The sequence below is a fragment of the Pan troglodytes genome, chromosome 22, assembly GCF_028858775.2.
Source record: "Pan troglodytes isolate AG18354 chromosome 22, NHGRI_mPanTro3-v2.0_pri, whole genome shotgun sequence".
NCBI lineage: Eukaryota > Metazoa > Chordata > Mammalia > Primates > Hominidae > Pan > Pan troglodytes.
In genome coordinates this window covers 42732074-42747609 of record NC_072420.2, presented here as the reverse complement: position 1 = coordinate 42747609, position 15536 = coordinate 42732074, and the positions used below count along the sequence as shown (strand labels likewise).

At 53.2% G+C, this 15536-nt stretch overlaps 1 protein-coding gene across 2 annotated transcripts in view; it reads right to left on the bottom strand.

The window, feature by feature from the left end:
- UMODL1 (uromodulin like 1) overlaps window positions 1-12138 on the bottom strand; it is a 72490-nt gene extending 60352 nt beyond the window's left edge. The window contains exons 1-2 of one of the 2 annotated variants that reach the window (XM_016938574.4): window positions 11960-12138; window positions 7080-7322 (exon numbers count right to left, since the gene is read on the bottom strand). In XM_016938574.4, the coding sequence (XP_016794063.3) occupies window positions 7080-7322; window positions 11960-12035 (319 nt within the window). In that variant the 5' untranslated portion in view covers window positions 12036-12138. Of the gene's footprint in view, window positions 1-7079; window positions 7451-11959 lie in introns of those variants that run through there. The other variant, XM_063803697.1, reaches the window with a different exon arrangement.
- Between the last annotated feature and the right edge of the window lie 3398 nt (window positions 12139-15536).

Below are 15536 nucleotides of genomic sequence, written 5' to 3'. Positions count from 1 at the left end.
GTGGGGGAACAATAGTGCAAGGAGATCTACAGATATTCAGATGGGGTGAGAGCCTCAGGGAATGAAGCAGTGTGGGGGATTGGAAGGACACTCTGGAGAGGGGCTCATGCCTAGGCTGGGCAGAGGGGAGCTCGGAGCAGCTCTGCAGACATCAGCCCTGGCGCCCACAAGGCGAGGTACAGGCCTGGTGTGGGGTGTGGTGGGGGCCGACCTAGGTGACAGTGCAGGTGAGTGCAGCATGGGACCCTGGGGAGATCAGGTGGGGGCGTCCACAGGATGTGCTGACAGACGGGATGGGGTGTAAGAGAAGAAGAAGCTTCAGGAAGGCTCCCAGGCTTCGGGTCTGGCATCCCTGGGGCTTCATTCCTGAGCTGGGGAAAGCTGCGGGAAGAACGGCCTGGTGTAGACCAGGAGTGTGGCAGTGCAAATGTGAAGTCGGACATGTCCACTGCTCGCCCATGTGGAGACGCATGGCAGAGTGGCACTGGAGGCGGCCACTGAGGCCAGCCCGCTGGCTGTTGGCTGCACAGCTCCCCAGCCCTTCACAGTGTGAGTGTAGCTCGGATGCAGCTCTAGACACAGAAACGCGGCCAGCCTCTGCAGGAGGCAAAGATGAGGAAGGCAAGAGGCCAACCCGGTGGGGTCCCCATGGGAGGTGTGCTGGTCCTGGGGACCAGACCTCAGCCAAGGCTGCAGGGGGAGGCCATGGTGGGCTTTCCAGAAAAGGGGCTTATAGAGGTCTCAGAAAGCACTGCAGGAGTCTGAGAATCCACCCAAAGGGAAGCTGTCAGGAGTCCGGGGGCTGATGCTCAGGGCTCCAAGAAGCACAAGAGGAGGGCAAGGAGAAGAAACCGAACCCCAGGGGTCAGGAGACAGCAGAGCGTGTGCCCGATGCCGCAGAGCCTGCTTTTGCCAAGATGGCAGAGGTGGGCCCAGGGCAGGAGATGACCCCATCTCCCAGGACGGAAGGAAGCTGAGAAGATGGGAGCTCCAGGACGAGGCTGAGGGCAGCCATGAGGAGGACACAGAGGGAGGAGGGACCCCAGTGCTGGGCCCCAGAGAAGGCTTGCCCCGCTCTGTGGCCTCCATAGCCAGCCACCCTGACAGTGGGTGCCATGCCCCCCTGGGGCTTTACTCAGAGCTGTCCAGTTCCTGCCCAGATGCATGGCAAGCTTTGTGTGTCTATGGCCCGGGGATGTTTAGACGCACAGCTGAAGACCTCTCAGAGCCCAGAAGACTAGAGGAGGCCAGCTGGTAACTGGGTCCTGGACTCACCCCCGCGAGGGTGGGGACAACTCGTGGGCTTGGCCAAGCGGAAGGGCAGCCTCAGCAGGCTGCAGTCCCAGGGACTGGCCTCTCGGGTCCCCCAAGTTCTCTGCAGAGCACTCTGCAATGAAGAAAGAGGTGGCGGCCCTGGCTTCTGTTGGGACCACATCACCAAGGACACTGCTCAGCTGGCCAGAGCAGGGGCAGCCAGGGTCACGGAATATGCAGATAGCCTGCATCCCCGCTCTCCTCACACAGCCCTGTCTGCCTGGCGCCCGGCCTTGCTGTGGGCATTCCTCTCAGCCGCACTCTCTTTCCTGCATTGTCCCTGACTCACTCTTCATCTCCTCATCATCTAGCCAGCTCTACCAATGGCCGTGCATGAAAAATGAACGTTGGGTGCAGCTCGAGGAGGGCAACGCCAGGAGCCTGGTGGAGGCTTGCTGAGAATCCGAAGGTCTCTGCTTTGTCTCCCAGCGCAAAAAGCAAAGGCCTCAGGGTTAAGCAGACATGTGGACTAAATGGAAGGTGGGCTCCTGGGACAGAAAAAGACATTCAGGGGAAAACAGGGGAATCCAAATAAACTATGGAGTTTCCTGACACTGCCCAGTGTTGGTTCCTTAGGACAAGTAGTCCCGAGAGCTGTAAGATGCTAACGTTAGGGGAAGCTGGGTTGGGGGGTACAGGACCTTTCTGCATTATCTTTGCAACTTCCCTGCAAATCTAAAACTATTCTAAACTAAAAGCCTATTTAAATAGAAACAATCCCCCCAAAACTGGCTTCTAAAAATAGTTGCCTAATCACCAGAGGCGTGTTTTTAAGTGAAAGCTTTGCATCTTAACTGGCTACTGCCGGGAAGCCCCTCCGTCCCTTGGAGCTGGCCAGCTGACTGAGTGCCCTGAGAACGCTGAACAAGTCCAACTTGGTAGAAAGTCACAAATCTCCTTCTTCCCTAACTCAATGCAAACAATAAAACAGAACTGCTCAGCTCCTGGCAACACTGTTAGTCATGGTCCAGTGAGGCAACAGGGGAGTTTTGTGTTTGAGCAACAAAACCCAAGGCTCCCAGGGCTGAGGACTGGGTGGGCTGGGGAGGAGTCGCTCCTGTCTCCCTCCTCCTTCCTCGGGGCCTCTTTGCCTGGTCGGGACAGGACGTTCTCACCAAAGGGCCCCTGGTCATCAGCATGCGGGGACAGGAAGTTTTGGGGAGTCTCCTGGTCCTCTGGGGGTCCTGGACTTGCCTAACGAGGCTGAGTTTGCCAGGAGGTTGATCCTGCGCAGAACTGGGGTGTCACTGGAGTTACGGAGCACAGCTAAGATGCTGGGTTCCACTTCTCAGAATTCATCCTCAGCGCATAATCCAACTTGTGCACAGTCGTGTTTGTACTGTATGATGTTCATCACAGCATTATGTATGATAATGAGTAATTGGAAACAACTGACTGTTAAGTGGCAAGAGCTTGCTCAATGAATGCTGATGTGTGTATGAGGTAATGCCATGTGGCCGTAAAAGCATGCAGTGGAGTCATGTTCATGGGCATGAAAGCTGCTGTGGATACATTGCTGAGTGGTAAAATCGTGCTACAAATGTCTTGGACACAGTGGCCATCCTCTTGTGAAATGTCTGCCCTGGATAAACAACATGTGAAAGGTGGTTATCCGTGAGCAGCAGGCTTGGGATCGTTTCCTCCTCCTGTTCTTTTCTGTGTTGCCAAATTTTCTGTACGGCTCGTGTGTTCATTTCTGTAATTATATTTTTAAAAACTTAAAATAATGCACCAGTTGTCATCGCATTCCAAATGCTGGACTGAAAAAGTTGAAAAAGTCACTGAAAGTCATATCACGTGTGTGTCCATGCTTCCCTTCCCTTTTTTGCATAAGTCATTATTGAGTGGGAGGAGAAAGGAGGAAACATGGCTGGCATTTTACCACTGTCTGGGGGATAGGACTCCGAGGCGCAGACCCCCGGGCAGCTGAGGTGTGAGTCACCCACACTCGGGCGACCTGGAGGCCCTGCCGCAGAGGAAGGAGCATCTCCTGCCCTTCACGCCTCGCAGTATTTCCAGGGGCCTCCAACATCTGCCAGGTCCAGCTTCGGGCCCTGCTTCATTCTGTACAAATCAGAGTCACGGTGCTCAACAGGTCACTTACTGAAACCATCTCACATCCAGCTCCAAGGAGCCAACCTGCTGTGCGGCATCCCGGAAAAAGGCGGCTTTGATCAAAAGAGCTGTGCAAGCATGGAGAAGTTCGCGCTGCCAAAATCCGGGGTGTAAATCCGCCCACCACAGGCGCCTTCACACCACCAGCATGGTGTCTCTGACCGTGGGGCTGGGAAGAAATGGGATACAGGCCCTCCAGCGGCAGGAGTTGCAGAAGCCTCGTGGGCTGTGCCCTTCACCAGGCCCCGGCACAGGCAGGGGCCTTTCTGAGAAAGAACTCCGTGTCCTCAGTGCCCTGAAATGTTCCTCCTCCCACAGTCGCCACAGCCACAACACTCAAATGCCACAAACCCCCTTACACTAAAGTGCAGCTTGGTAAACCCCCAAAAATCTGTCTGGGGGTCAGAGAGCCCCGGTCCACGTCCCCAGCCTGCCTTCCCGGAACTGTGCCACGGTGGTGGAGGCGCGGGCCTCCCCTAGCCTGGATCCCCACCTGCAGAGCCAGGGATACTCATTCCTTTGGTGCCTGAGGGATTGAAGAGTCTCCTGCCCTGGCCTCTTAGAAAGAATGCACTCAGGCAGTGCCTGTTTCCCTCCCTCTTCTCTTCCTTCCTCCTTCTAGGTCTGCCCCCTCTTCACTGTGCCAGAGTGAGTCTTCTAGAACCTGAGGGGCCATTACTGAGGGGCTCAGGGCCCACAGGTTGAGTCCACCTCCCCTCATGCCCCACGTCCCTCCCTGTGGCCTCGCTCTCCACTCCCTGCAGCTCCCCAGGGCAGCCCACTCTCACCCACGGGACTCCCTGACTGCAAGGGCATTGCCCTGGTGAGTCCCTAATTAAAGGTGTTAACACTCTAAAAGTGCGGCTGATTCCAACAAGAGGCGCTTCCTGGAGGCTGGTCTGTGAAGGAGGATGCAGGGCAGGTGGTGGGGAGGGGCCTCCCTATCTTCTGGGAGGGAATTAACTTGTTTGTTGCAGCAGGCCAGGGTCTCTTACAGAAGGTGATGGTGGGCATGGGTGGGGCTGGTGTGGCCCTGCAGAGCGGGGGCAGGAAGGGGCTGCTGATCAGCCTCCCCCAGGGCCTCCTCCCCTCACTAGTCCTGACAATGCCAACAGGTAGGAAGAGGTGTGGCCTTCACAGGTAAGACTGGACAGGACAGGGCATGTCCTGACTGCAAAGCCCACATGCTCTAAACCGAGTTGCCGTGGCACCAGCACCTGTGTCCTAATGGCCCCCCGCTATCCCCTAGGAGTGGAGTTGTTGCACAGCAGCAACTGTAGCTCAGCAGGCCCCTCTGTGTGTGTGGCCCTCGAAGAAAGTGGAAATGGGGCCAGGCATCAGGACAGGAAGGGTCTCCTTAGACCAGCACCTGAGCAGCATGGCCAAGGCATAGCCTTGTCCTGCCAGTGGCCCTCTAGGGAACCAATGAGAGTACAGAAGGGCCATTGCTCTGGGGTCAGCTGGCCCCGCCTGGTTCCTATTGGTGATGGAGGTGTTGCTCTGGGATCAGCTGGCCCCACCTGGTTTCTATTGGTGATGGAGGTGTTGCTCTGGGATCAGCTGGCCCCGCCTGGTTTCTATTGGTGATGGAGGTGTTGCTCTGGGATCAGCTGGCCCCGCCTGGTTTCTATTGGTGATGGAGGTGTTGCTCTGGGATCAGCTGGCCCTGCCTGGTTTCTGTTGGTGATGGAGGTGTTGCTCTGGGGTCAGCTGGCCCTGCCTGGTTTCTATTGGTGATGGAGGTGTTGATCTGGGATCAGCTGGCCCTGCCTGGTTTCTGTTGGTGATGGAGGTGTTGGTTATGGTGGTATTGTTTTAACACTCCTGAAAGAGGAACATGCCTGTTAACAGCACACCCGAAACCATCAGGCCCTCTCTCTGCCTGGCCCTCTGAACAGGGCAACAGAAACGCATCAACTCTCCCTGTCATCAGTGAAATAGCACTGGGGTCTGAGGGAGGGCCCACTCAGGATGGCCCAGCATGCAGATCTATGCAGACCCCAGACTCTACAATCTGGGGCCCTTGGTTTCTGGAGGAGGCAGACACCCTGGTTTGTGGAGTCCACGCTCCATTCTGCTGTTGTCCTGGTCTTGTAATGCCCAACCTTGTTTTTACTAACCCTGTTTTTAGGCGTGTTTCCACCTGAATGGACTCTCCCTTAGCTAAGAGAGCCAGACAGACTCCATCTTGGCTCTTTCCCTGGCAGCCCCTTCCTCAAGGACTTAACTCGTGCAAGCTGACTCCCAGCACATCCAAGAAGGCAATTAACTGATAAGATACTGTGGCGAGCTATATCCGCAGTTCCCAGGAATTCGTCTGATTGATAACGCCCAAAGCCTCGTGTCTTGTAATAGTCTTAAAGCCCCTGCACCTGGAACTGTTTACTTTTCTGTAACCATTTATCCTTTTAACTTTTTACCTACTTTATTTCTGTAAAATTGTTTTAACTAGACCCCCCCTCCCCTTTCTAAACCAAAGTATAAAAGAAAATCTAGCCCCTTCTTCGGGGCCGAGAGAATTTTGAGCGTTAGCCGTCTCTCCATCGCTGGCTAATAAAAGACTCTTAATTCGTCTCAAAGTATGGCGTTTTCTCTAACTCGCCTGGGTACAACAGTCTCAGGCCACAAGGATGGGTCCTGCAGGATCCCCTTTGGGGCACCCAGGAGCTGGTGGCTTCTGCACTCTGGAGGTCACAGCCCTTATGTCTCAGTGACCCTGGCCAACACCAAGCTGGAGCCACACATCCCCACATCCCTCCACAGTGGGGGTGCGAGGCAGGACCTTCTGACTGTACAGAAACTCATTGCAGATCTGGTATTGACTCAAAATTAGCAGCCACCACACACACACACACACACACACCCCTCCCCTGGAAGAGATCACCTGCGTGTCAGTAGGCTGAGCCCTGAGTCCCTGCCCTATCCCAACAGCTCAGACCCTGGCCTGGCATAACCACACAGGTCACCCTGGTAACTGACCCCAAGCATCCTACACGATAGCAGCTTCCAAACTGCACTGAGGAACCGGGAGGACTTGGGGGCCTCTGAGCACTTAGGGTGGTAGGCTCGGGGCTCCTTCCAGCTCTTTCACATATTGGAGTTCAGAATAGGATTTTGGCTACGAAAGCATTTCACTGCAGCTTTTAGAAAGAAAAGGCTGCTGTAGAAGAGAGTTCAGTGCTGGCTCTCACACTCAGCGGTGTATGAGAATCACTCAGGGAGCTTTGAAAACTTCCGACACCCATGCCACGCCCCGGACCAATTCCCTGACACTCTCTCAACGCCCTGGGCCAATTCCCTCACATTCTCTCAGGAAGAGACCCAGGCATCTGCATTTTTAAAGCCATCCAGGAGCCCTCTGAGAACAGCAGAGGTTCTCAAAGTGGGGTCTCTGGGCCAGCAGCATCAGTGTCACCCAGGAACTTGTCAGGAGGGCAAATTCTTGTACTTCACCCCCACCCACGGACTCAGAAACCTGAGAGTGGGGCCAGGGAAAGCCCTGCCGATGACCTGCTGCCTGGTCAAGGCTGGGAGCCGTGCTCCTCGAAGATCTAGCAAGTTCGGGGCCAATGGATGCCAATGGTGACTGTCCCATCAGGCGTCTCGACAGCAAGGGTGGCCCCGCCCCAGCCCAGCAGCCCTGGACTCACGCAAGACACAGTAGAGGCCGAGCTGTTCATAGCCCTCACAGCAGTCAGTCATGTTCCTGGACTCGGGGACCTCCACTACCAGGTACTGGGTCCGGTAAACCATCTTAGGGCACCGCCTCCAGGGGATCCAGCCGCCGCAGGACACATAGGACGTGTAGGACGTCTGCACGGCCTCCACCTTCTGTACAGTGTGGGTCACACGGTGGCTGCACAGCTGGTAGCCCAACAGGGAGAGGCCTTTTTCTAAAAGAGGCAAGCAAGAAGGCGACTGAGAACACCAGGATCAGATCCGTGCGAGCGGTTATCCGCAAGGCGTCCCTCTGCAACAGCAAGTGAGACCACACCTCCCGCACTCGGGCAGGCCTCTCAGAAGCTGCCCACCAGCCCTCTCCACCGGCCTTTGCCTGCTAGTGCACCAGGAAGGCTGTTGCATGAGTGAGCACAGAAGAATAAAGCATAAACGTAGCCTGGCCTGCTAAGAAAGCCGCTGTGACCGAGGAGGAGGTGCCACCTGGGCCCCACGCATGCTTCCTGAAGCACAGGGGTCTCACGGTCCATATACGAAGGAGAGAGCACAGCGCTGGAATCAACGCTTAGAGATCACGTCCCTTTGTTCTGCTCCATGTGAGCTGATTCCACAGGCTGTAGAATCTCGTGCACATCTATCTCTTAGTCCCCCTGAGCCTCAAGGTTGCCACATGGGAAGTGAATGTGCAGCAGTTCCCTTCACAGTGCAAACTGAAGGCCTGCTGTGGCCAGGACATGACAATGACGGCTTTCTTTTCAATGAGGTGGAAGATAAGTAAGCAGGTACTTAAAGCACCTGTGGAGTGGGGTCGCTCTGTGGCAAGTGTGTGAGAAGTTTGTTGATGATAAAAGACCAGCTCAGGCCGGGCTTGGTGGCTCACACCTGTAATCCCAGCACTTTGGGAGGCCGAGGCAGGCGGATCACTCAAGCTCAGGAGTTCGAGACCAGCCTGGCCAACATGGTGAAACCCCCATCTCCAGCAAAAATATTTTTTAAAAATTAGCCAGGTGTGGGCTGGGCGCGGTGGCTCATGCCTGTAATCAATCCCAGCACTTTGGGAGGCCGAGGTGGGCGGATCACGAGGTCAGGAGATCGAGACCATCCTGGCTAACACGGTGAAAGCCCCTCTCTACTAAAAATACAAAAAATTAGCCGGGAGTGGTGGTGGGCGCCTGTAGTCCCAGCTACTTGGGAGGCTGAGGCAGAATGGCGTGAACCCAGGAGGCAGAGGTTGCAGTGAGCCAAGATTGCGCCACTGCACTCCACCCTGGGTGACAGAGTGAAGACTCCCTCTGAAAAAAAATAAAAAATAAAAAATAAAAAATAAAATAAAAAATTGTGGTGGCTGGTGCCTGTAATCCCAGCTACAGGAGGCTGAGGCAGGAGAATTGCTTGAACCCAGGAGGCGGAGGTTGCAGTGAGCCTAGATCATGTGACTGCACTCCAGCCTGGGTGACAGAGCGAGACTCCATCTCAAAAAAAAGACCAGTTCAACTTTTCAGCCGTTACCACTGTGATCAGGAGGAGGCACAGTCACCCCCGCTGCAGGACAAGCATCAGGTTTACCCTGTCGGGCCCCACACAGCTCTCACTGGAGCCCGGTTCCCTTACACAAGGCCCATCGCCCCCCCATCAACGTGATTACTCCGTTCTCGAGACCCCTGGCCCCATGACGTTCTCGAGACCCCTGGCCCCATGACGTTCACCACGAGACTCTTTGGTCATGGACATCCCCTGACGTGGTGCCTGGGTTTCCCATCTCCCCGGGAGCCCCTACTGCCTAGTTTGAATTGATTGTGTTCCTCCAAAAATTAGTGTGTTAAAGTCCTAAACCCCAGTAACTCAGAATATGACCTTATCTGCAGTAATGTCTTACGGAGGGTATCAAGTTAAAGTGGAGACATTAGGGTGGGCCCTAATACAATATGACTGGCCCTTATACTAAAGGGAAATGTGGAGACAGACAGGCACACAGGGAGAAGGTAGAGACCAGGGTGATGCTTCTACCTGTCAAGGAACACCAAAGATTGCCAGCAGCTCCAGAAGCTGGAGGCCCGGAGCAGAGACTCCTGCAGGGGCTCGGGAGGAGCCAGCCCTGCCCGCAACTTCATCTTAGACTTCCGGCCTCCAGACCTGTGACCGAATCCATTTCTGCTGTTTAAGCCACCCAGGCTGTGTTTCTTTGTTATAGCAGCCCTAGCCAGTGCACGCAGGGATGGTGAAGGGTCCCCTCCAGCTCCCCCGTGGCACCTAGCAGGGGGCCCTGAGTACATGGACTCTCAGTGCAGGATGAACGGAGGATTTGACATACAGTGCTTGCATTTCAGACACTCAACCCCTGAGCTCTAAGCTTTACTAGACTGTACCCCCAAGAGGTGGGGGCTCAGTATTACAGTTGATTTCCCTCAATGAGTAGCTGGATTGATTTCTGGGGAGGAACACAGAGATGGGAGCAGAAATGATCACAAAACCACTGCTGTCCTTATTCGCTCCACTGGGGCAGCATCTCTGAAGATTCCCTCCTTGGACCTCACAGCAACCTACAAGTGTGCAGAAAGCAGGACTCCAGGGGCTTGTTACTCACCCCAGGAAGAAACAGGGCAGAGCCAGCCCTCAGACACGGTGAGGGAAGAGGCTGCAGATTTGCTCTGGGCAGAACACAGGTGCTGGACCACACACTTGCTGCACAGCGACCCCACTCCACAAGCAACAGGGACTGGAGCTGCAACCTCCTCTGGGGGCTGAACCCCAAATCACCCTGCGGGCTCAGCAGGGCCTCTGGGGATGGGGACCACCTGCTGCTTGCCATCACCAGTGGGGTAGTTACTGGGAGCTCTGCAAAGGAACGGGAGGTCCTCATCGTACGGGGTGGAACAGGACAAATCAGCTTCTGGGACCAGGGCAGCTTGGCTGAGAGCCTAGAGGTGACTTGCATGAAGAACGGTGGAATATGGCCGGAAGGAACGCGCTCACCTACTCAGTGACCACGCCGAGCTAGGCAAAGGCCGAGGACTTCCTGCACCAAGAACTCAGCAGAGTGGATCTAGCTTGCGTTTTTCATCGTAACCTGAGCAGAGATGCCAACCACATTAAGGACACTTACAGCTCCTGGTCTCTAGAGAGGTGCCAGGGCCCCACCTGATCGTTACATGGCCCCAGCTGGTCCGCAGCAGAGCCGTCCTGCACACACGTGCACACGCACACACACGCGCGCGCGTGCACACACACACTCATCTCCTGTGGAACCCGGGAGATGTTTGCCCTGTTTTGTTTTGAACATTTTATCCGAGGTCACGTGCCATCCCAAGCCTGGCTTCTTGGCCAAGCCCAGAGAAGAAAGCAGTTAGCAGATCCTGCCATTCCGCAAAGACCCACAAGGGCCATCAGAGCAGGAGTCGGGGGTCTTGGATTCCGGTCTCAGAGATGGGAAAGCCTAATGCTCTGGGGCCAACAAGAGTCCTGGGGTCAGATGGACCTGCGCTCACACCCAGGCTCACAAACCCCTGTTGCATGATTGCGCCCATGTCATGCCCTCCCAGTGCCCCTCTCTTGTCATCTGTGAAATAACAGCCATGTCCTGTGGCTGCAAAAGGCTGAAGTGGGGTCATGCCTGTGAAGGCAGTGCTGGCACACAGGGAAAATTCGGGGCGAGCACGTGTGGGGTTGCTGAGGTTCTGCCCCGTGTCCTCATATACAATGAGGGGTTCTGGAAACACCTCCTAAGACCTTCTCCAGCTTCCCAGGATACCCACCCATTATGCATCTGAACTGTGGGGTCTACACATTACCTGTTCCAATGGGAAAATCCATTTCACAAATCACAAAGCAAAATCCTGCTTCTGGGTGAAAAACGTTAAAGTAGTACAAAAACATAGTTGATTTTAGAAACAGAATGGATTCCTTTAAATTTGTAACTGAATATGACAGATTTTAAGAGGAAAATGATTTTAAAATTCCGCAGTCCCATTTCCCTGGATTCTGGGGTTTCAGAACTCCCGTGTGTTTTTTAGAAGCTGCTCTGCTCTCCGCATGCCTGGGAAAACTCCGGACAGAGCCCTGGTGCAGCCTCTGGCTCCTGTGGTGACTCTGCCCTGTGAGCTGTGTGGCCTGGGCAAGTCCCTGCTCCATTCTGGGTCTCCCTTTCTTTTTTGTTTTTGTATTGTGGCTTTTTTTGTTTGTTTGTTTGTTTGGGGGCTTTTGCTCTGCCGCCCAGGCTGCAGTGCAGTGGAGCAATCTTAGCTCACTGCAGCCTGGACCTCCCAAGCTCAAGTGATCCTCCCATCCCAGCCTCCTGTGTAGCTGGGACCACAAGTGTGCACCACCATGGCTGGCTAATTTTTTTTTTTTTTTTTTTTTTTTTGGTACAGATGGGGTCTCATGATGTTGGCCAGGCTAGGTCTCCTTTTTTTTTTTAAATCTATAAGCGAGGACTTGAATGCACCAAGGTTCAGGAGACCTTTCTTCTGTGTCTGTAGGAGCTCACTGTTCTCAGTGGGATCTGAGGACCCACAGCATCTGCATCACCCACAGACATGTAGAGTTCCAGGCCCTGCACCCCAGACCTGCTGGCTAAGAATCTGCATTTTACCCCCACGAACGCCCAGGTGATTCAGCAACAGGTTCCCACTGGGGGAGTCCTCTTCCCAAAACCCCACCCGGCACTCCTGCCCCACCTCCACAGCTGCTACCATGTGCGCTTACCGAAAAGCTTGTCCACAAAAGAACAGATGTCGCCTCTCCAAGCAGAGGCGTCCTTGCCTGCCCAGGTCTCCGCAGGGGGCTGTCCTCATGAGACCCATGCCAGGGAGCCCCTGTCCTTAAGAACTGCCCATGCCAAGCCCAGACCCCTCACCTGTGAAGCCGCTGGCCTGGCTTGGGCCCACAGCACTGACCAGAGCCAGCAGTGCTAGCCCCGAGGTCCTGAGCATCGTCCGGCAGTGGTGGCAGTACAGGGCTCTGGGCCTCTACCAAGAAGCCTGGGTCTCTGCTACACCAGGGCTCATAGGGGCCCGAGCTGCCTGGACCTGGAGAAACGGCCTTTCTGTCCCCTGTGCTGCTGCAGGTGGCAATGACTTCAGAGGAAGCACCGCTGGGAGCAGTCCCTTATGCCTGCTCGTTAACACCCACCATTGCCATGGCCGTTTCCCTGGGGGCTCCTGCGTGTCACAGCCTATTCTGCTCCAAGCAGATGGCATCTTTTAGGAAAGGTGAGTACCCAAAAGCCCAGACCGCATCGCTGGATCCCATCTCGTTGTTACGCAGAAAACACATTTGAGACTCAAATCTGAGTCTCTCCATCAACACGGAGTATTCTCTTACCCTATCGTTCTGAACTGGCAGAAGAAAACAGCGTCAAATCAAAGTGGTACATCACGTTCAGAAAAGCGTCCTTCACACGGTTCCACAATGCACTTCAAAAGTCACAAAAATGTCCAGGTGCTTTGACCCAGTCCTCTCCTCCCGGAGCTTGGGCTGAGAGCACGAAGCGGTGGTCACAGGGATGTGCATTACTTATTATGACTTAAAGTGGGAAATTACATAATTGGACAGCCACAGGAGAGTGGGAGAGTAATTATTACAGAGCATCTGGATGCAGCATTACACGGGCATTGAAATGCTCACCATGAAGTTTTAGTAGCATAAACAAATACTTAACAATGTGAAGTCAAAACAGCAATGCATGCAATTTCATCTCCATGAAAGTGACAACTCTATACAGTTATATAAGCATGGAGAAAACTCCAGAAAGGGCCCTGGGACAGGAAGAAAACATTTTGAGGAGTGATAAGAATACAGGTGATTAATGTTTTATTTCAGTAGTCATCATGGTATATGTGAAGTAGATTTCTAAATCTCATGTTAAGTTCTTTCTAGCTCATGATGTTTTCATACCGCACCGTTGATTGCCTCTCACTTCTTAGTGTTGACTGCTGAAGCCCAATTTTTAACATTGGATGAAGAAGATCTTGTTGATTTTACTGAGGAAACATTCAGATGAATTAACAAAGATTCACGTTGGCTGCATGGTTCGGGAGCATAATTCCCTGGTGTTCTAGATACAAAACGATTCCTCCAGAAGGGACCTTCTCGCCTACCTCCCGCACCAACGTTGCTACCTCTTTTATTCTCTGTAGATTAATCTCTGAGATGATGAACTGCTGCATTTGCTTGGCTAATGACTAAACGTCAGATGCCATGACAAGAATACAAAAAGGAGGCTGGAAATGATATCACAGCAAAGGGGCTGCGTACAACGGGTGTCCTTGGAACACAGCAGCTTTTATAGAAAACCAAAAGCTTCACGCAGAATTGGCTCATTAAAAAACGTTTTCATAGGAAAAGAATAAATGTTAAAGCTATTATATAATACTCAAGAAAGTGAAATTTTATTAACACTAAAAGAATAAAAAGTATTATGATTTAAGTAAATCTGAACATTTTAAAATGCAAGATGAATTTGTATTATCTTGTATATATCATCTCAAAATGTTTGCTACTATAATGTATGAATGTCTATAAAATATCAAGGTAAATCAGGGATAATATTACAGGTTAAAACTCAAAATTCGTCTGGTGGACCATTGTCTCTCATCTTCATGATTGCCCTATGAAATAGGTCCTTTGTCCCTATCATACAGGTGAGAAAACAGGTTCAGAAAGGCCACACAGCCAGTAAACAAGAGATTAAACCCAGGCTTGTCTAAGCCTCAAGCCGCAGTTCTTCACACTCCACTCCACTGCTGGTCTGTCATGATTTAACCACAGACCCCAAGACAGGGGAACAAAATCAAGACATTTTACCAGTTGAGGACTTCATAATAATTTACAATCATCCATAAAATGTCATTGTAACATGCTGTCTCTTTATATTAAAATGATTAAAGAAAAAAATCCCAAAATTAACAGTCTGTTTCTAGCTTGGTCTCTCCTTCAACCTCTGTTTTATTGAGGCACAATGAAAGATACCCCTGCTGTTTGTGTGTGTGTGTGTGTGTGTGTGTTTCTGTCTGTGTTTTGTCCATGGAAGGCATTTTTCTCCAGTTATCCTTTATACATATTTTCCTGCATGACAGCCGGAGGGATTTTTCACATTTGCCCTGTCCGTGTAAACACTCTGAGGAGAAAAACAACCCCATACTGTAACCCAACAGGGAGAGAATTCTCCAGCACTTGGTGTCCGACAATGCCGGGGTGTGTCTTCCACAGTCCATCCAGCAGAGAGCCCCAAATTCGCTCAGGGCCTCTGTGCAGAAAGGCCAGCATCCCCCACACAGCATCCAAGGGCTGGAGAGACAATGGAGGCCACTGGTGCGCCATGCTGGCTTTCAGGGCACACATGCCCAGGCATTCACACCCACTCACACTCACATACATGCGCTCACACTGGGCGTAAACACAGACACATCCTCACTCACATGTGCACCGACACATACAGACACACTCACACAAGTCCACACACATACTGACACACGTTCACACTTACAAACACAAACTCATATGCCACATCACTCACTCATCATGCTCATTCACACATGCCCACACTAACACATGTACACATATTCACTCATATGTATATGGGCATGCATGGTAACGGCTGCCAGGCAGGTGCAGGCAGAAAGAGGCAGGGTGGGAGAAGCCCTTATCTCCAAGGGGTGGCCAGCTGGGTTTATTTTCAGGGAAAGCTGGTTGTGACGGAGAATGTAAGGACGAGCTAGGGAGGAGAGTCATGCAACCAAAAAATGGTTTGGACTTGGAAGGGACCTTGAGTCATCCGGCCCAGCATCCAGCCCATCCAGGTGGCTCTCCGACAGCGGTGCTGACTTAACACCCTGTTTCTCGGGGTGTGGGTGGGGACAACCTGCATGGGGAGGGAACATATAGAAAATGCAGGCTCCCAGCCTCGCCCCTCTCTCACTCAGGCACTGGAGGATAGGCCCCCCGGCATCCGGGTGACTCAGGTGCTCACACGACCTGGGGGACGGGACCCTGTCCTCCTGAACACCAGGCCACGAATCCAGTGGGATGGTCCCTTCTGTGGACAGATGGCTCTGCCTGAAAATTCCTCACGATATGGAATCACGGTTGGCCTTCCTGCTGGAATGACCACACCCGAGAAGCCTGGTCCACCTTCACACTGGACAGTGAGTGCCACTCCTCCATGTGGCAGCCTTCGGACCCTTCTGGAGAGTTCTCCGGGCCGCCTCTGTTTTGCTCCCCTCCCCCATCTCTCTCTCCGTCACTCACACAGACACGTGCCCTCGTCTTTGTCTCTGTTTCCGTTTGCCTTTGCAGAAGCTCGGCTTTCTTATCACAGCCCAAATGACTTTTCCTTTTCCACATTCCACTTCGGAGACTGTGGCCCTCCACGGGCAGCAGCTGCCGGGTTGGATGGAAAGCGAGGGTGCGGCCTGGGGTTGGGACATTGTCTC